This window comes from Saccostrea echinata, unplaced genomic scaffold (assembly GCF_033153115.1).
Source record: "Saccostrea echinata isolate AGI-Se365-2 ecotype Australia unplaced genomic scaffold, CSIRO_AGI_Sech_v1 ptg000015l, whole genome shotgun sequence".
NCBI lineage: Eukaryota > Metazoa > Mollusca > Bivalvia > Ostreida > Ostreidae > Saccostrea > Saccostrea echinata.
This window is the reverse complement of record NW_026889764.1, coordinates 3,455,043-3,475,742: the sequence shown is the minus strand read 5'-3', so window position 1 is coordinate 3,475,742 and position 20,700 is coordinate 3,455,043. Positions and strand designations below refer to the sequence as shown.

The 20,700-nt window shown below is 33.8% G+C and overlaps 2 protein-coding genes across 2 annotated transcripts; both read left to right on the top strand.

Moving 5' to 3' along the window:
- Positions 1 to 2,610: 2,610 nt before the first annotated feature.
- LOC133187733 (uncharacterized) lies at positions 2,611 to 5,182 on the top strand. The gene is made up of 3 exons (XM_061323132.1): positions 2,611 to 2,821; positions 4,369 to 4,552; positions 4,747 to 5,182. Exons 1-3 carry the CDS (start codon positions 2,639 to 2,641, stop codon positions 4,866 to 4,868), a joined length of 489 nt encoding a protein of 162 aa, XP_061179116.1. The 5' UTR covers positions 2,611 to 2,638; the 3' UTR covers positions 4,869 to 5,182.
- An 11,796-nt stretch (positions 5,183 to 16,978) lies between these two features.
- LOC133187996 (uncharacterized) lies at positions 16,979 to 20,410 on the top strand. The gene is made up of 5 exons (XM_061323385.1): positions 16,979 to 17,041; positions 18,575 to 18,767; positions 19,003 to 19,032; positions 19,250 to 19,294; positions 20,195 to 20,410. The coding sequence occupies exons 1-5, from the start codon at positions 16,979 to 16,981 to the stop codon at positions 20,371 to 20,373; spliced, it is 510 nt and encodes a 169-aa protein (XP_061179369.1). The 3' UTR covers positions 20,374 to 20,410.
- Positions 20,411 to 20,700: the final 290 nt, after the last annotated feature.

Here is a 20,700-nt window from a genome sequence, read left to right as displayed (position 1 = left end):
AATGGTGGCAGATTGCATAAAAGTTTATTTATTAAAAAAATACAAATATCGGCAAATGTTCGTATACAAACTATTTCGCATACAGTTGTAATATGAAAGTACATGATTGATGAGAATTTGAAAGTGAAATTATCGACCGCATTTTTTATTTGATTATTCATTGTTTTGTTATTAAGGAAACTAGGAAAGGGCACAGAATCATTTTTTGCTGATGAAATGTATGGAATCCTGATAGGGCCATATAGTTCACTATTCCATCATATCACCATCGAGGCTTGGGTCGATAGTGCGATGACGATGAAGCGATGGTGCGATAGCACGACGACGATGATGCCATGGAACAATGAATCGATATCGCGATGGTGCGATAGCGATGACACGATGACGATGAAGCTATGTTCACTATCGCACCATCATTATCACACTATCGCATCATCGTCATCGCACCATCGTTTCATCGTAATCGAGCCATTGCATTATCGTGCCATCGACCCTTTAGTCGATTCTCGAAGGTGCGATAGTGAACTGCATGACCATATCTGGATTCCATATGAATGTAAGAGTTTATTACAAATAGAGTTCTTTCCCCAATTAATGGATCCAGGAGAAAGCAAGGTCTAAGAAACACAGATAGATTATGATGGTTACCTCCGCCTTTTTAATTTAAAAACGGCGATTTCGCGCATGAGTGTGACCTACATATTGTATTTAAAAAGGGTATATCTTGAATATCGTGAATTGTCAACTGTTTATTACAAAATATCTACTATATTCATATAACTGACCCAGGTATGAAGAACGAATTAAATTAACTGGGCTTGCCTTTTAATTCCAAAATAAAATTCATTATTGCGTTTACTATATTTTTATGAATATCAATGAGAAACAAAATACCAGGAATAAATTGTACACGATTGTTTCTATATCAAAAGAAGTAATAATGATAGGGTTAGGGATTTAGAGAAATACGGTTGAAAAAAAGAAGATAGGTTATAAAGTCTTAAATATTTTAAATAATTAGTGTATTGTGTTTTAGAATACGTATGTAAGATGATAGATGTTGTATATTGGCGAATTCGTATCGGTTTATTTGTGTATCCATGCAGAAAGGTGAAAAGAAAAGACTCTTCTACTCAGACATATAGATGGCAAGGTTTAAAACATGGCGGAAATTGAGGATATTGAGCGTGGTGATTTGTTGCTGTTGTCTGGGGATGCCGAAGTTATTTTCGGTCCTACTGTCCATGGACATGAAGAACAAAGGCTTACAAGGAGTACAACGCAAAGAAAGCCATCCTTTGAAAAACAACCCTTCCATCGCCAAGTGGACAGTCATGACTTGGTTAAAATAATTCGTATTTAAGTTAAAGGATAAACAAAAGGAAGAACTTTGAAAAATAAAAGGTAATAAAAACAGAAAAGACAAAGTTAAATCAGTAGCTAGACAGACAACGTATTTTGAAGAAAAGAAATAAAATATATCGTTAATTATCGAATACCATTTTTAAAGCGGAGAAAAGCATGAATGAAATACAAGAAATCATGTCCGAAGCGAGCGACAAAAAAGCGGCGGCGTAAATCGAAGGTTTTTACAACTCTTGGATCTGTATCTCTCTGCTTTAACTGTCCGAATTTTCCCAAGCAAAGAGATACCGTTCTGCACCTATATTGTTATATATAAAATAAAATTTAAGTCTTACGTAATAATAAAAATTTGATTTTAGCTAGAGTGTTCCAAGGAACGCAGGTGTCGCCAACTTTGTAGCTTCATCAAAGATGTAAATAAATCTACAAAGGTCACAAAGTTGATAATCATGATAATTTACAAAGGCCATAGTGCCAAGCAATATATGTGCAAAATATCAAATCCATACCTCTTACAGTTCTTGAGGTAAAGGATGTGACAAATGGACAGGCAGACAGACAGACGCCGAGTTAAGTGATCTCTTAGTGCCGCCCTGCTCTGTAGGCGACACAAAAATGATGCAATAAGATGCGAATATTGTAGTTTATGTAATTAAGAATTGATTGATCGAATTTAATGCTAAATTTAAAAGTCAATGTTGGAAATTTTAAAAAGAAATTTAGAGCAGAGGACCCTTTCTTCTTAAAGTTAGAAACAATACTACACGTATATACATGTACTTGTTTTGAATAAATAGGAAAATGATGCTTATACATGTATAGGAGACAAATGCTACCAGTAATCGTGTCGACAATTGTAAGAAAACATTTCTGTAAGGAAAAAAAAACGAAGATAACATGTTTCCTCCTATTTATAACAGATTATCTGGAACACACGAGGGGTTAACGACCGAATTTTTTTTATGCCGGCAGAATTTCTTTGTGTAACTGGCACTTGAAATTTGAGCATTATATTTCATCAAACACGATCCACAGATATGAAATAAATGATTTAACTGCCATATCGTCCAGAGCCTTTCTTTGGATCAATAATATCTGACCTCAGGTAAACGCTGATGATCATTTCGTATGCGGAAAAACAGGTATTTCGTAAGAAAGCAGGAGTTATCCCAACTGATAAAATATTTAGGTCATTTAAGGTCAAAATAATGTAAACAAAGTTAAGTGCACGTTCGCAACTCCTCGGAGATTCCTATTCAGAAGAGAATTGACGATGGACCGACAGAAACTGCTGGATTTGGCGGGGTTTGCCGCTGTCGGCTGCACCGCCTATTTTTCGGGGGCGGCATGGTACATCAACCTGGTACATGTACCAACACTCTTCAGAACGGTCCACGATACCAAAACACTGTTGAACGAATGGAGATTGTGTTACACACTCTCTAGGAAGTACCAGGTAAACTTTTGCGTAGTTCATGTAAGGGCGCGGATCTAACATACTTAGTGGAACAGGAGCGGGCACTGAATACCGAAAGCTTCACTGCTTTATCAATATTTTTTTTTAAAAGTAATAAATCCAACTCCACTATATTAAAGTATATTTATACATATACTTATAAAACACGTATTTTTAATGTATTTGGGGTGGGTGGGATGATCATATAGTTTCACTTGCATTTATTGCTTAAGGTAGTCCGATCCTCAGGTTCTGAAAACCAGGAGTTGGGTATTTCAAAATTCTAGCAAAAATGTCTCTGAATATTCTCGCATTAATGTGTATCATCATTAAAGTTAGTTATATTATATAGGGAAAATTATCAAATTTCAAATATATTTTGCAGAAATGCGAATAAAAGCACCTGTTCTTCATTTTTTTTTTTATTGGAAAATGATCAACAAATATATTTTAGGATAAAAAATTTAGGTATCCAGGCATTTAGAGAAAATCGCAGGTTTTTTAATTTGGTACTTAAGTCCTTTTAACTTCAATTGTTATATAAGGCCAAACAAAAAAATATGTGTGGTTCCGGTTACACCTCCAAAAAATGAGGGTAGGTAGGTAGGGATTTTTTTTTTTTTTTTTTTTTTTTTTTTTTTTTTAAGCAAAATGATTTTCTTAATTTTTCTAAATAATACTTATCACTACTTTGCAAATGACATTTACATGTGGTGTGATAATATACTAGTCAATATTGGTAGGGTACACCTACATGCTAGCTTGCTTTGGATTTAACACTAATAAACACTTGCACTATGTTGTGCAAGGGGGCCGTCATTGCTAAAACTTAAACCGGAGCCATTGATGGAAATTGGGGAAAATTCCGGAAAAAATATGAAAATTGCCAAAAAAAGTTTAGGGTCGGGGGTATAAAATAGGGACGGTCGGGTAACCGGAACCACACATATTTTTTTATTTGGCCTAATGCATAGTGTAAAACGTTTGTGCTATCATTGTAAGACTTAACAGATCACTTTTAATTTCATATCATGCTAATAAGCAGTGGTATCTAATGCTAGACTAAAGGAAATTCGATTTCTCTAAAAATGTATTTATTTTTGTTCTTTTATAGTGTTCAAATGTCTAAAAAAAAATTACAAGACAGTTTCTAAGATTTCAAAGAGCATTAACTCATATCGAGATGCATGAAATGAAAATTGTTGCACCAAAAGATATTATAATATTGAAGGTTATCCTTCCTGACTGGAGTGAATATCCTTAATTGAAATATTGAAGTTTTCTAAAGTGTTCAGCTGGTATAACACTTTAATATGTTGTACTTCTGGTTGAAAATAGTTGACAGGCTTAGCCTACCTGGATATATACTTAGTCTAGATAATACAGTTTTACCTTGCAATTTCTTTTATTTTCCTGTATGATTTCCTAATTGTCTTTTGATACTAAAGATAAGCTTTCAAAATGATGCAATAAGATGTGAATACAGCAGTTAATTTGTCGGTGTGGAAACTTGATGTTGAAATGTTGAAATAATTCTGAATTTACAGGGAAAACTGGCGATCCTGGGTTCCACCTCCGCGGCCGCTGTGTGGTACTTCAGTAACGCGAGTGACCACCGGTGGTTGTGGCTCGCTGGTGGTCTTACCTTTATATCTGTGTGGCCTTGGACATTACTGGTCATGATACCGGACATTAACCGACTACTGGATGAGAGCGTCCTGGAAAGAAAAGGTAGAGTCCAATAACGGATTGATTGTTGATATCAATTCACTATGGTGTCAAAGATTATTTACAGTAAAGTTCTGTATATTATTCATATTATTGGTTATTGTTCAATCAACACTATTAATTATTTTGATATTTTATTTGTGTATATCTATAATATATATAATGTTATTAATGAAAATAATACTTGTTTCCTTAAGGTGAAACTTGGGTGAGAGAAAAAATTCAGGTGTGGAATAAACGCCACGCCGTCAGAAGCGTTGTGTCCAGTTTGGCCTTTGATTTGTTAGTGGCTGCTATCTATCTGAACAGGATGACGTAAAGAGGAAGTGCATCTCCGACCGAAAGACAATGCGGAGACCAGAAAATGATTTCCGTAAGAGGATCCACTAGGAGGGAAATGGAGTAGTGAAATTTCTAGAGGTCCTGTGAAATTTTTATTAAATATCGTCAGTTCCTTTTCTGATTAGCGAGTTTTGTCATTTCAGAGGCTGTAACCCATATTTAGCGTCAGGATGTAGTGTTTAGTGTAAAATGTTTTATTGGGTAATAAGATTAGATGTTTGCCTTCTGTAAGTTCTGTTTTCATTCTGTACGATTTGTGTAACCACACGTTCTAAAATTGATCTTCGTAATATTGCATAATAAAAGTTTTCACTTGATATGTTTACTTTTTTTAATTGCCTGTTGCTTTTTTGCGCTTCCATGCCATTTTAAATTAAAGAAAAAATTCAGTTTTATAATTAGTCACTGGAGGAGTTAAAGTTTGTAAATACTGTTCTTCATTTAAACAATAAAATGCCTTCTTTGTTTAATTTTAGTACGGGAATTTTAAAGCGATTACAATAATTGCAAACATATCTCAGGCCCGTAGGAAGCAATTTCACTTTGAGGGGACACAACCATACATTTTCAATTGGGGTTGCACTATCTACTTCCAAAATTCCTTGACAAGCAAACAAAAAAAAAAGGTCATCAGACCTGTCGCCCTTCCCCCCGGTTCCTATGGCCATGCATCTTCTTGAGCCTTTCGAGCAAGCTCGGAAAAAAAAACCAAATTGAATGTATTACAAAATGTCAGTTGAAGTATTGGCTAGACAGAGCTGATTGTCCCTTCTATAGGATATGTAAGGTTATATCTCTACAGTCAATGAAGTTAGCTCTAAACTCCACAGCTACTTATGTTTATTTCAATGTTTATAAAAAGGGAAGTTGTCATGGACGCCTACGTAATACTTTCGAGGTTGTTTTTCCGCTTGTCGGAAAGCCCGAGATTGCGTTGCAATTGCAACTATTGCAGAAAAACATACATATGTATTTAATTTCTTTCTGCAATGATTTAAACTATAAATCCTGCATTAATAAATAAAGAAAGACTTTTTATTGTTTATATTAATCTCTGTATAGATAGGTTTCAATGCTAAAATACTGTATCATTGATTTGTATATCATATGTTTTATTGATAGAAGAGTCCAATGTTTAAGAAAAATTTTATACAGGTTGCCTTGAAAACCAGTTTTAGCAAAGATACATGGCGGGTACCAGTAAATGTTCCAGTGGCGGATTTAAGGGGGTGCACCCGGCGCCTCCCTTAATTTGTCAAAGCGTAAATCATAGTTTCATCAAGAAAATGTAAAAGTATCTACTCGGTAGACCTCATTTTACCCTACAAAATCTCTAGAATCCAGAAGCTTAAGGGGGCTTCGCCAAAGATTAAAATGTAAAACCATAACGCTACAGTTCTGCAGCTAGATTATTCGATATATCCCTTTGAAATCGAAATAAAAGACACCATAGAGTCTTACACATACTGTAGATTCCTACATATACGCGAGGAATAAATTATCGCGTAATTACGCGAGAAGCACCGCTCGCGAAATAATTTTTTTCGCTTTTCTAAATTTTTATTGCCTGACGCCACGTGCGTCAGGCAGTATAAGGATTAATTTTTTCAAGATCCGAAACTAAGCGATCATTCTTAATGAACTAGATTTTCTGGAAGCTGATTTACACTGGAATTTGTTACCTGCATTTAAACAAATACAGTTTGCAGAAGAAAGAATCATATTACTGATGCAAAATAATGTTATGTTTAATTCCTTAAGTTTTTTGCATGCACATGTTTATTCTTTGCGATTCTTTGTACGGGCATGTCCGCGTAACATTTTTTCTGCATTTCTAAACTACTGGATCAGTCCATTTGCCTTCTACGAAAGGGGTGACACAATCATTTCGCGCCAAATGTCACGTAAATTATCTTCGCGCCTTTTCTTGGATTGTTCTAATGAATGGGTGTGATAACTTCTATGGAAATAAATAACGTTTATTCTTTTAACCTGATTCTTAAGCTTCAGATTTTTTATTAACAGTAAATTTTATCTCATTTTTAAAAGAACACAGTGTATATGGGCAGGCAACACTAAAGCAATGGATTTGCTGATTATTCTTACTATTTATCCCATAAGTGAACTAGTCCAATAATAAACAAACTCCCTCGACCTAGTAAATGGGACATCCCTTCTTGATTCAGTATGTTTTCCACCTTTTCTTTCAATATTACATTTATTAATAATGTACGTTACAAGGTTAGGTTTTTAAAAAAGCTTAGAAAGTCAGCCAGTAGCATAGTGATGAACATGCAAGGATAGTGACAAGAGTAGGTCAGTACCCATAGGGGAATGGGCTTAACTCCCCTAATGTTCTAAGCAAAGAATCGGCAAAATGCAGAAGACATCATGATCTGTACTAGTTTTCATTTCACATAAAAGCACGTTATTATAATTATGAGAAAGGTCCTGAAATCGATTGAAAAGAAAAAACTTAACAATTTTAAAACTACCCATAAAGATGTATTTTTAAGCTCATTTATAATACATGTACATGTATATGGTAAGACCATCAGCGCGTGAGTTTCGTCCGGGGGGGGGGGGGGTTATTAGTATCTTGTTTTGCTCTAGTTATAAAGTGTACAGTCCATTTACTTTGAGTTCTAGAGCAGCATTGAAGCATTTTTGTCTCAAACACTTCAAGAAAAGGCAGTTAAAACTGTTCATTATTTACTTCGATGTCGAGAACGACGGAAAACAGACCAAGAGGCCGTCTCATCAATCTATCACTGACCAGAGAAGCGCGCCCTCTAGTAAGAGAGTACATGTAATATGAATTTCTTTAGAATCATCTAACTATTTTTCCCAAAATTATAATCTACGCTAGCGCACTTAGAGTTTCACCTCAACGTAACTTGTCAGCCCGTGGGCTAACTAATAAATGATTGAACAGTGGCATGTCTTAGATATTCGTTAATCTGTAGTACAGTAAAACTTGTCTAATCCGGCGACCAGTGGTTCCAAAATTTTTGGTCGGATTAGACAACATCCGGATTGGAGAAAATTGAACCATTATAGAAAGTTAAAAATTACATAAACATAGAGTGGTAAATAAATACTTGATCAAATGTGTCATTTTTTACTTTTCACTTGAAAAAAAATCCTCTATTTCCGTTTGTTTTAAACTCTTTTTGTTCTTCAGAATTTTCATTTCTGTTTAAGTTTTTTATTCAGTAACGAAATATAATATCTCTTGGTCATTTATTAAATTTGAAAATCCTTAAATGTTTTAAACACACTCCAAAACCTCATCGTCGTTGTAAATATTATTTTGTTAGGGACAGATTCCTAATTAATTTCTTTCTTTTAAAATTAATATGATTGAATATTAAGACACTTCAAATGTTATAATGAATATTGAACCAAAATCTTGTGTCGTTATGGTCGTTGTAAACTAGCGACACAAAGGGAAGTAATTCGAATTGCACGTCGTGCACACAAAACGAAAGTAGAAAGGAGGACTGGTCATGAACAAGTCTCCAAGTTTTTCTACCCAACCATCACTATTACTCGTTCTTTTGCGAGTTAATTTCCTCGCCTTACTTGAGCCATTAATGATTTTTTTATCACGTTTGTTAAAATCTAAACTGTCGATACAGGATAGATCATTAACGGGACAATAATTACCCCACGCGAGACTTCTCTAATGACCAGCGGGCACAGGTAAAAATAAGTGGCCGGATTAGAGGAGATAATTTGTACTAATTATGAGCAGTTAGTTCTTTAAATAGCGGCCGGTTTGCAGAATAGGCAAGATCCGGATTGAACAACATTTATTAAACATAAATTATAAAGGAAATTCAGGGGACTAAAATATTACGCCGGACTGAACAACATGCCGGAATGCACAACATCCGGATTCAACAAGTTTTACTGTATTTGGTTATGAGATTTGAGAAAGTCAATTGTACATCTTGTGTAATGAAGTATCGCAACTATGTCGCTCCTTGATGACGGAAACGTTTAGCACCTGTCTTGCTTATACGTTCCATAGATATTGATTGATTAGTCAGGCAAGCTTTTTGAAAAGCTATTACTTGTGATGCTTTAATGTATATAAAATATCTAGATAAATCACCCATTCGTGAATTATTGTTCTCGCGATTTGACGTCCTTGGGCCAATTCGTGATATTAAGTACTCGCCTAAAATAAGGAATCTACAGTAGTTGGATATTTTAATAGAAAAAAGGACATAAATGGCAAACTAACAACAACACTTTATGATAAACATGACTTCAACTTTTCTATCGTCAACTTCCCTTGTTTATGTAGCAATATACCATTTTCACCAGCATTTGGAGTTTATTTCTCCCAGTTGATTCGATACGCAAGAGCATGTTCTATGGACGAACAATTTCTAAAACGAGGCAAACTATTGGCAAATAAGTTGATGATAAACGGATATCAACAGTCTCGTTTAAAGTTAACATTTCGCAAATTTTATGGTCGATACGATGACCTTGTTAGCAATTAAAATGTATCATCAAGTCGGATGCTCACTAACGTTTTTCAAATAAATTGTTAGGCCATTATTTTTACACTGAATTTTCTGGATTTTCCTGACAAGGAGCACTCGGTGGGTGTAACCTGTCGACAAGGGATGCTTACTACTCCATGGCACCTGCTCCTACCTCTGATGTTTTCAGAGGTCCGTGCTTGCTCTGTTCCAAATTTGTATTGCTCCAATGGACTTTTGAGCTTGATTACAGTTCGTTATCATCATATTTCATTATAACTAGTTAAGCGTTAATGGATTGATTGAGCAAGTGTTTTCTACAAGGCACGAATTTTTGTTCCATTCTATTTCACTGAAACGGAATAGACAGAGAGACTCGTGGCTTAAATAAACTGGAAAATATACTCGTCTGTACTTCTGAAATACAGCGTGTTTGTACCCATTACATTCATGGTATACATGTATATATACAACTAAACATTAATAACCACACTTCAAAAAAACATGTAGTCCAAAATTCATCAATTGTCCCCACAATTTTATCTTCATTCATAAATATGCATAGGGAGCATATCCAGAAACGTGAGGGAAGCACTCTATTAAATAGCTTGTCTATGTTGTTGAGAAGGGCAAAGTCTTCCTTTATACATCTCTACGCATGATGACTCATAAATGGAAAGGTGGGTTAAATTCAAGTTATTTTCAGTTATTCTCTATCATGATTTCAAGAGTCATACGGTTTAACTATATTTTCTACATTGTATAATTACACTTCTTATCCAGTTTTTTTTTTTTTATTTTTTATTAAAAACATGTATGTATTCATTTGTGTAATATTATATAATATACACAGACAGTTCCAAGATAATATGACAATACACTTAATCAGCTAATAAATAATATCAACCTAAACTGATACGTTAATTAACATTGTTTAGTACACAGGGCGTATTACTCTTCCATCACAATTCAACTGTTTATACTACTATATTCAATAAGGAATAAATTATTAATAATTCCACCAATATCTGTATAAACCATATATGTATATATGCACAATACACAGTAATAGATACATAAAACTCAGAAAGTGACTGAAGAAAAATTTGGAAAAAAGGGAAATTTTATCCATATATAATTGATTGTTTAATTTTTTTTTTTATAACAATAGTAATATACACTGTATAAAACCTACACATATACAAACATGACCCTTGTTACAGTGGGAATTTCTAATAAAAAAAAAAGAAAAGAAAATGAGTCCATCACTCCCACTGTAACTAGTATCGAGGGCTAGGAGTGTGAAAAAGTGCGCGTAGTAAGTTGCTCTAGTTTGTGCAATTTCTGTGCTCACCATCCCAAAGAAAAACTTTTTGTTGCGCTCTCATTACAACTCTGGATCATTTCTGTAGAGGCTTGCTCCTGGGGTGTAAAAAAAATGTTTAGTGAACAAAATAATCCAATCACATGTTCAGAAAGAGGGGTGCTGCACTATGGCATGTCAAACGTTGCAATATTCGATCTTTTCCATTTGTATTGTATAACTTTCCATTTGTATTGTATAATTTTTATTTGTATTGTATAATTTTTCATTTGTATTGTATAATTTTTATTTGTATTGTATAATTTTTCATTTGTATTGTATAATTTTCCATTTGTATTGTATAATTTTTATTTGTATTCTATCATTTTCCATTTGGATTTTATAATTTTCCATTTGGATTGTATAATGTTTATTTGTATTCTATATTTTCCATTTGTGTTGTAAAAAAAATCATTTGTATTGTATAATTTTTCATTTGTATTCTATATTTTCCATTTGCATTGTATAATTTCTTATTTGTATTGTATAATTTCTTATTTATATGCGATAAATTTACATTTGTATTGTATCCGAGGATTGTTTATTTATTTCGTTACGAAGGATGTCATTGGTCATAAATTTAGTCTGCATAAAGGTCTCAGGTGCCCATCACAAACTTAGTCTGGTACCCTTCCCACAATTCCGATCGCGCACTCTCTACAAACACAAACTCGGCTCCTCTATTTCCGGTGCATGCTAAGGGACGACCATTTGATTCTCGGGGGGTGTCGAATCCGATTATTTATTTTCATTCTCTCGCAGGAGAGAATATTTATTTCCAATATGACCAGAGACAAGGAGAAAAACAAAAAGAAGAAAATCCGCCCAAACCCGAAAACTCAGTTTTTTGGGGGTGGGGGTAGTTACCACCACTCAAGGTCAATTTATTTATTTTCTCAGTCAGCATTTCTAAGGACAGATTATTTATTTGCCATCTACCAGCGCTCCCTTTTTAGAATCAAATGACCGTCTAACATGCACGCAAATACATATGCCGCCGAAATATGGCTGAAATATTGCCGACTCGGCGTTAAACAATAACCAATCAATCAAGCAAGCAAATAATATGAGCCCAGTTTGCTTTGAGCATCCGGAACATCTTCAACCCGATACAGGCTGAAACTTGACCAATGAAATCCTTCGTAACGAAACAAATAAACAGTCCGCGGATACAATACAAATGAAAAATTATCGCATACAAATAAGAAATTTTACAATACAAATAAGAAATTAATATACAATGCAAATGGAAAATTATACAATACAAATAAAAATTATACAATACAAATGAAAATTATACAATACAAATAGAAAATTATACAATACAAATAAAAATTATACAATACAAATGGAAAATTATACAATGCAAATGGAAAAGATCGAATATTGCAACGTTTGACATGCCATACTGCACAGTCGTTCTAATCATTGTGCATCATCTAGACGTTTCTGTTTACCCACATGCACGTTTAAGTGGAAGAATTATTTAGACGATGCAGATCATGCGTGTAAAACTTTTAAACTTCAACAGAACTTGTTCTTATATTTCAATACATTTTTATTATGCCGCCGTAATCGTAGATTCTGGGGCATATACTTTTTGCTCTAATCTGTATGTCTGTTAATCTGTTTATCTGCAAAAACTTCAACCCTGCTTATAACTTTTGAACGCTGGTGCTAGGGCTTTAATGTAATTCTCTGGTGTATTTCTTATGACAAGACCTTTACTTGGGTACATGTACCATTAATTTTAATCTGATGTCTTGACTTCGGAGTTTGGCCTACTTTTGAAAAACTTTAACCTTGCTAATATCTTCTGAATGATTGGTGCTACAGCTTCCATATTTTACTTGTGCATTCCATGTGATAAGGCCTTCCCTTGGGTACCAACATTTTTTACTTTCTGATCTTGACCTTGGAGTTTGTTTTTCTTTTGAAAAACTTAAACCTTGGTCATAACTTCTTAACAGTTGGTGCTACGTCATGCAAATTTTCCATGTGTATATACTTCATGAAAAGACCTTTGGATACCAATATTATTAATCTTGATCTTAAAGTTTGACCTTAAATGTTTTATTAGGAACTACTGGTGATAAGGCTTTCATATGTCTTATATGCATGCTTTGTGACAAGACCTATCTTTGGTACCTCTGTTTTTGACTTCATGACCTTAACTTCGGAGTCTGACCTACACAAGTACTTTTGAAAAAAAATTAAGTTGGTAATAATTTCTGAAGGGTTTTCATATTTCAATGTGTATTTCTTGTGACAAGGCCTTTCTTTGAGAGCCATCATATTTTTACCTCATGACCTTTGAGTTTGACCTACTTTTGCAAAAACTTTCATCTAGGACATGAGCTGCCTGTCAAAAGGGGACATCAGTGTTTTACAAACACTTTTTGTTTATTTTGTTTTTCTATTTTTTAATAACAATTGTGATATAATTAATTGGAGGAAAACTTAAAGGAGTAACGACTCCTTAAAAAATTAAAATTCCCAATATAGATTTTCATTTACAACAAAAGCATTATATTCAAATGGAAAATAGTATGAAGTATGAAGCTCTCTTTTCCTTTTTTTCAGAAATGAATGTTATGTCTTACCATTGACAAATCTGAAAATTTTGACACAGTGAATAAAAAGAGCAATGATTTATCATTTCAACCTGAAACTTTAAGGATATTGGCAAGAAATATCCCTAAAACTTTAAGGATATTGGCAAGAAATATCCCTAAAACTTTAAGGACGTTGGCAAGAAATAACCCTAAAACTTTAAGGACATTGGCAAGAAATATCCCTAAAACTTTAAGGACATTGGCAAGAAATATCCCAATTTTAACAGTAAAAAAAACAATTAAGTACAAATGTTTTAGGTCAAATATCATAAAATAATTATTTTTTTAAAAAAAAATAGTATTAGTAATTATAAAAAAAAAAATTGGCAGAAGAAAACAGGAATTTTAAATGGTTGTGACATTTAAATTATGTATTGGACTTCCTGGTAAGACAAACTATCGGATAGTCTGGAATTATTCACTTGGGAGTTAATCTGTATCAGAGGGTTACTCCATTTTGAGACGAAAAAAAAATTGATTTGTGATTCTTTAATTTGTATACATACAATAAATATGTTTGTAAATTCCCGGGGTATCCTCCATAAATCCGTCAGTGATGGTATATACGTACAACTTTTAGTTTCGTCAACATACAAGAGATGTACGTATGTATCGTTAGTTATCTGTGTTAAATATCTGGCTGTTTTGGTTGAATAGTCATTTTGATATACACGTAGACATTGAAAGCTTGTCAAGTACGTAACCATCTTAAAGGCTGGTTGATGTATTTTCAATTTACGACTTCACAAGTCATCATACTAGTCTTCGGGTCAGAATTAAATGGTCAGTTGACAGATCATTATAAAGGTTTGGTTGAGTGAACAGATTTTTAAAATATTTCACTGCATGTGGACAGTACGTGATCATCATCTGACCTCAATATCACAGAGCACACGTAAAAAATACAATAATTCTCCTTACTCAACGTAATCCTCTCATCCAATGAAAAAAAAAGAATCTTTTATAGCTTAAAAAATCATCCAGTACTGTAGTAATCAATATGGTGGCATATTTCTGCCCCTTGTGTGCAAATTATTTTTCTATCAAATATGTTGACATGCAAGATAAATATGTTGACATGCAAGATAGTTATGTCAACATGCAACATAACTATGTTGACATGCAAGAAAATTGCAATCAAATAAAAATCATTATAATAAACAATCTTCAAAAATCTTAAATATCGCCCACATGTGACATCCAACATGTTAGATGCTACTTATTTATGTCAACATGCATATTATTTACGTTAACATGCGAGATAAATTTGTTGATATGCAACTTATTTATGTCGACATGCAACTTATTTATGTCAACATGCAACTTATTTATGTCGACATGCAACTTGGTTATGTTGACATGCAAGATAAATATGTTGACATGCAACATTATGTCACCATGCAACTTATTTATGTTTACATGCATTTTTCAGATACAGTTCTGCTATGACCTTAACCTTAGACATTGAAACATAGTTCAAGGTCACTGCACACCCTTTAAAAGGAGACCTCAGACGAACAGATGAACGGACGGACACACTAATTACTACAGGTCGCCCGCAGAGAGGGGCCATAAAAATGTTTTATAATCTACGGTCACGTTTCTGAATCGCCAGGACATTTTATCTAAGGAAATTCAATTTATACTTTGTTGTCCGTATTATAGAAAATACTTAAAACTGCAACATCTGCTTGAATAAATTTTCGATTATTAAAATCAACTTCAATTTTACCGACAAAAAAAAAACCCAGAACGTGCCTCAATGCACGTGTCTTGGGTAGTAACGAATCTGCACGCTCGCACAAATGTTCAAATTGTGTATCACATAATTTCTTTTGCATTTAAATTCGATCATTTAATTCAAAATCTTATCATTTTTAAAATCGACCATATCTAAAAAAAAAAAAAAAAAAAAAAAAAAAAAAAAAAAAAAAAAATCGATCATATTCACTGTAAACTTTTTCGCCATTCCTGGGTCTTCAGACATTTTCATTGATTTGTGATTTCATTTTTGGATATTTACTCTTTTAAAATTATATATATATCCGCTACTCAACATAACTAAGTTGCATGTCAACATAACTTAGTTGCATGTTGACATAACTAAGTTGCATGTTGACATAAATAAGTAGCATGTTAACATACCTAAGTTGCATGTTGACATAAATAACTTGCATGCCAACATATTTATTTCGCATGTCAACATAAATAACTTGCATGTCGACATAAATAAGTAGCATCTAGCATATTGGATGTCACATGTGGGCAATATTTGAAATTTTTTAAAGATTTTTTATCATTCTTATTTGATTGCAATTTTCCTGCATGTCAACGTAGTTATGTTGCATGTTGACATACCTATCTTGCATGTCAACATATTTATCTTGCATGACAACATATTTGACAGAAAAATAACTTGCACACATGGGGCAGAAATATGCCACCATAAATCAATATTAACATTAAAGTTAGAGCTATCCATTTTGACCTCTGATGGAAATACAAATGTTATTCTAGATGGCACTTTTAATGTTATTGGTGTTCACAGTGGATGTAAATTTCTGTCATTATGTCGTGTCCAGATGTCATTAAGCCTTACCACATGCTATTCCATTAAATCTAATTTTAAACTAAATACATGGTCTTCAAAAACTATATATTTCTACTTTTACAGAAAGTCTTGTTTTCAGCCATGTGGTTGGATAAAAAAAAAATATTCTTTTGCTTTGTAGAATCCACATTCAATTTTCTATGTGAATTACATTATGCATGATCAATTTTTCAATGTCTAACTTATTCATGTTGATAAGTGAATGAAAAGAGAAAAAAACAGAGCCCCAAAAACAGACGAAACAAAAATCAACAAATTGACCTTATTATCCAAATTTATTGTGAAATATCAAATACTGCACAATTCAAATTAATTAAAATGTAATGTAAATAAATTCAATAGGCCTGAAAAGATGAAACTATATAAAAGCTTTCTGACATAGTGTAAATTCAAGTTTATTTAAATCATGACCCACGGGGATGTGTTTTTTACATGTAGCTGGAACTTATCATATTTAAACACTGTTAAACTTGATTAAAATTATGTATATAAACTTTAAAATTCTTTAAAAATTTATAATATTTTCAAAGTGGTTTCTGTGTTTTGTACACAAATACATGTACTTTTCAAGAAAAAAATACACGAAATAATTCTCTCTCTCTCTCTCTCTTTTTTTTTACACCTTCAATATTTAAAAAACAAACATTGTTTTTTAATCAATGACTATATAATTCAGGTAAATCTTTTACGACAACTGGTTTTAAAAAGTTGCCAAAGTGTGACCTCCCTCCCATGAATATCTTTCCTGTCAAAACAGGTTTAATATAAACATTTACACACGTATCTGTCCGTCATCCCCTGGCCTACGTTTTACATCTACCCAGTAATTGAACATAAACATGTAAAGAAAATAAAATCTATTTTTCTACCAAACAAATAAAGTAACGTACCGTTACGAGCGTAGTCACGATCTTCTGTCCGAGGCCTGCGGACCGTAGCGGGGTGGTATAAAGGACTCGGGCGTCAAGGGTCCTACGCAAGTCGCTCAGAGGAGGCAACATGAAGATTAACTTTTTACTTGTTTTGTTATTGGGGCTATTGGCTGTATCCTATGGATTCCAGGTTCGTTCACTTATTTTTCTTATTATCAAAAAAATATTTCAACTTTAAAAATTTGATTTACATTTTTTCTTTTTCTTTATAGATTATACATGTACTATATTTGTTCTTTTCTGTAAATTTTAAAATATAATTTTATGAAGGCTTCCGTAAAGTATTTATTTTTTAAGCTAGAAATTTATTAACATGACTGGGAAATATTGTGAATGCAGCATACATTATTCCACATTAAAAAGCACCCATTTCTAAATTAAAAGCGCTTTGTTAAATATGAAAACAATCTGAAAAAAAAATACTAAAAAGAAATTTGAATGATAAAAATTGAATTTAAGCTCTTAGAGACTTTTTAAATAGATACAAATTTAATTGAAAAACAAGCGCTAACAAATCTACCGGCAGAGGATAAAGGTCGATCAGAAATTGAAACAAAAAGACTGCTAGATAAATGGTTGTTTGGTATGACGTTTAAGTACTCTAAATGGATAATTTATTTTTTCTTTGAATATTTACCCCCCCCCCTTTTAATGAGAAAAGGGAGGGGGGGGGGTCACACAGTAATCTGATATAAGTGTTATTATAATTCATTTGTAAAAGCTTGTCAATTTACGGGAAAAAAGTAAGTTTTAAGAAAGGTTTTCTAACACAATATATCACCTCTGACTTAATATGTTTCACCATATTTTTTGATATTTAAAGATATAAGGTCTGAGACCCCCCCCCCCCCAAAAAAAAAAAAAAGCAAATAAAAATGCCTGCCATTTATCCCTAGATGAAATACTCAGTATGCCGTCATCTTCCCAAGCCAAGGGTATCTGATCCACTCCGCTCTTATGTGGAGCCGAGTGGATCAGAAATCCTCGACTTGGGAAGATGTATGCCGTGGACCCTTCATAGAACCTGTATTTTAATAATGTGACGGGGTAAAATTAAGGACCTTCGAAAATGAGCATGAGAAGATCACTACTGAATAAATTTTTCGCTCTTGTAAGGATTTAAAAGGTGGGGAATAATATCAGAGCCTCGGGTAGTTTATATATCTAGCCAGATCTAGTATAATTGGTTTAATTGCTTCAGTAGATTTAAATGAGACCAGTAGCCTTAAGAAAGAAAAACGATGAGAAAAACGTAGGGATCGTGGACAATTAGAAAACATCGTGCAAATGACCAAAGATCCTTTTCTACTTCAAAGCATAATTTTGCTCGGAAAGTCCAAAATATTTTATGTGACCACCAACTTAGCTCTAATACGTACTACATGTATCAAGTACTTCTTAATCATCCTTTTTTTCTAAAGCATTTTTCTTTGATAAACAATGAAAAAACCCAATAAAAATCAACTGAAAATAAGAGCAAAGTTTGGAGACGGCGCACAAAAAAAAATAAATAAGGAAAAAATATAAAAACAAAAGCACACCTTTGTTTATAAACATAGTTGTGTTTGTACTAGAGTATACGTAAGACTGTAATGCTTTATCTAAATTTCGGAGTCATAATTCATGCAAATGACATCAAAATGAGGATTGTTTTATTTTTCAGCTCCGTGGAAGAAATCGCGGAGGCAGCCGTGGAGGAGGAGGAAATAGGGGAGGAGGTGATGATGATAACGATGATGACGGAGATGATGGGGAAGAGGAAGACGATGGCGGACGTCGGGGACGTCTCCCTAGACTTATAGTTGAGGTGATTGCCAGAAGAATTCAACAACAGCTCCAAGAATGCAGCGCACCAGGTATGAAAAAACACTGAGGATGTGTGACAGCATATAGGCTGATATATAGCCCTTCTAAATGTTCAAATGTGCCAATAAGGCAATCATTCCTTCAATCAATGAATTAAACTTAGCAAAGCTCTGTGCAACCCCTTTAGTTTTACTAATATCGTTGTAAGCAAAGATGTTAAAGTAAATGCATATCTTAATGTTTAATGGCAGTAAATGTTTACATGTATTGATTTGTTTTATACAGAATTGGAGCAATCTGTGACGACATATAGAGGTAAGTTTTTGTGACGTCATACAAATGTCCCACAAAACATCACCGACACAGAATCAAAAGATACTAGCATAGAAATACTAATTAATTCAGAACAAAACTACAGCCTACATATTTTCTAATCATTAAAATAAAAAAACTACTTTTTTGTTCCTTCGAGATTTAGAAAAGGCAGAGTAATTAACCCAGCGTTATTAATGATCGATTCCTTCCTTTACAGATGCTTTCGCTGGTTTATCTATGCTTCTCCTCGCCGACTGTAGCGGTAAGTCAACCCACTTTATTTTTTATTAATTGTACTCTTCCTCTGTTAAGTTATACCTACATGTATCTCCTCACTCTCTACCATCGGGCTCATACATTCACGTGTCTGAGAGAGTAACGAACGACAACTCTGCATGGGAGATTGGTATCTCCTGCGTAAGGCTGGGTCACACCTTACCGGATAACACCAACGGACAACAAACGGATGAAAAAGGGCAGAAGATCGTAATTCCGTTGGTTATCCTTTGAAATGAAAAACACTCCCGCCGCTTTTCGAGGCTGTTGATTCTGCATATTTGACATTATCAATACCTCAACTGTTCTAATTAGCGCTCAGTCACAACTTACTGGATAGCTAACGGACGTCAAACGGATGGCAAATTTTTTAATCCGTTCGTCTCTGTTCGGATGTTTCTTGTCCGTTTCTAACTAAGTGAATACGTTCAAGGTCCTGAGAGGCCCGGTGGTAAGTTGGAGCATATTCAAAACCTGGAATGGACGCGACAAAGGTGTCCGCTTAAAGTGTTTTGCTCATTCGTTCAACATGCACTATGTTTATTCATTACTGAAACGATGACGTTGACCGTTGCTTCTATGAAACATGTCTGATAATCGCACGGTTTAGTCCATTTTATCTATTACTTAATTCATACGTTGTTTGCACCTTTCGAGTATCCAGGTCACTCAATTTTAAAGTATGCAATGCTCGGACTGTTGAATTTAGTACTGATGTAGGGGTTGCCATGTAAATAATAAATTTGAATTGTAATTTGATTCATATTAACTCATGAAAAAGTATGCTTCTGATAGGAATAATCTACAATGTATCTTTGAGTGCAGTTCTTATCCGTGTATCACTGTCAGAAGCTCACAAGACATTAACCTTTGGACAATGTTGTAGGTGATGGATACACAGGACCAACACCTCCAGGACCCTCAGGGTCACCACCAACAGGACCCCCACCACCACCCCCTTCTACTGGTAACCCTCCTGTAGCCTCCAGTGTCGTCCCCGCCCGTGAGTTTGACGATAAAGTTGTCCGGGAACTGCTTGCTTACTTGGAAAGGAAGGGGAACTAAAAAGACCTTAATTAGTATCAGACACAGAACACCCCAAAATACTGAATTTTTAAAAAAAAATTATATATATTTATCTGAAATCCATTTTTCCTAATTGATTACAATTGGTTTTAAAATAAATTTCAAAAGACTGGAGAATTTGTATTTACTTAAGTAGCTAAGTCATCATTTGGAATGCATGAATAGAAATAAAACTCTTCATGTGGTAAGAAGGAAATGATATTGAAGAAAACAAAATAATTTTCTCCCAAATGCGTTCAAATAGCTTTCTAGATCCGTTGTTCGTTAAAACAAACAAACAAACAAAAAATGAGAGGGAAAGAAGAA

What these genes read in the sequence shown, in the direction of transcription:
- LOC133187996 (XM_061323385.1), top strand. Translation starts at nt 16,979, where the DNA reads ATGAAGATTAACTTTTTACTTGTTTTGTTATTGGGGCTATTGGCTGTA. An exon ending in CTGTATCCTATGGATTCCAG is followed by an intron (nt 17,042 to 18,574) that starts GTTCGTTCACTT and finishes TTTATTTTTCAG; the next exon opens with CTCCGTGGAAGAAATCGCGG. An exon ending in ATCTGTGACGACATATAGAG is followed by an intron (nt 19,033 to 19,249) that starts GTAAGTTTTTGT and finishes CTTCCTTTACAG; the next exon opens with ATGCTTTCGCTGGTTTATCT.
- LOC133187733 (XM_061323132.1), top strand. Translation starts at nt 2,639, where the DNA reads ATGGACCGACAGAAACTGCTGGATTTGGCGGGGTTTGCCGCTGTCGGC. An exon ending in CACTCTCTAGGAAGTACCAG is followed by an intron (nt 2,822 to 4,368) that starts GTAAACTTTTGC and finishes CTGAATTTACAG; the next exon opens with GGAAAACTGGCGATCCTGGG. An exon ending in GAGCGTCCTGGAAAGAAAAG is followed by an intron (nt 4,553 to 4,746) that starts GTAGAGTCCAAT and finishes TGTTTCCTTAAG; the next exon opens with GTGAAACTTGGGTGAGAGAA.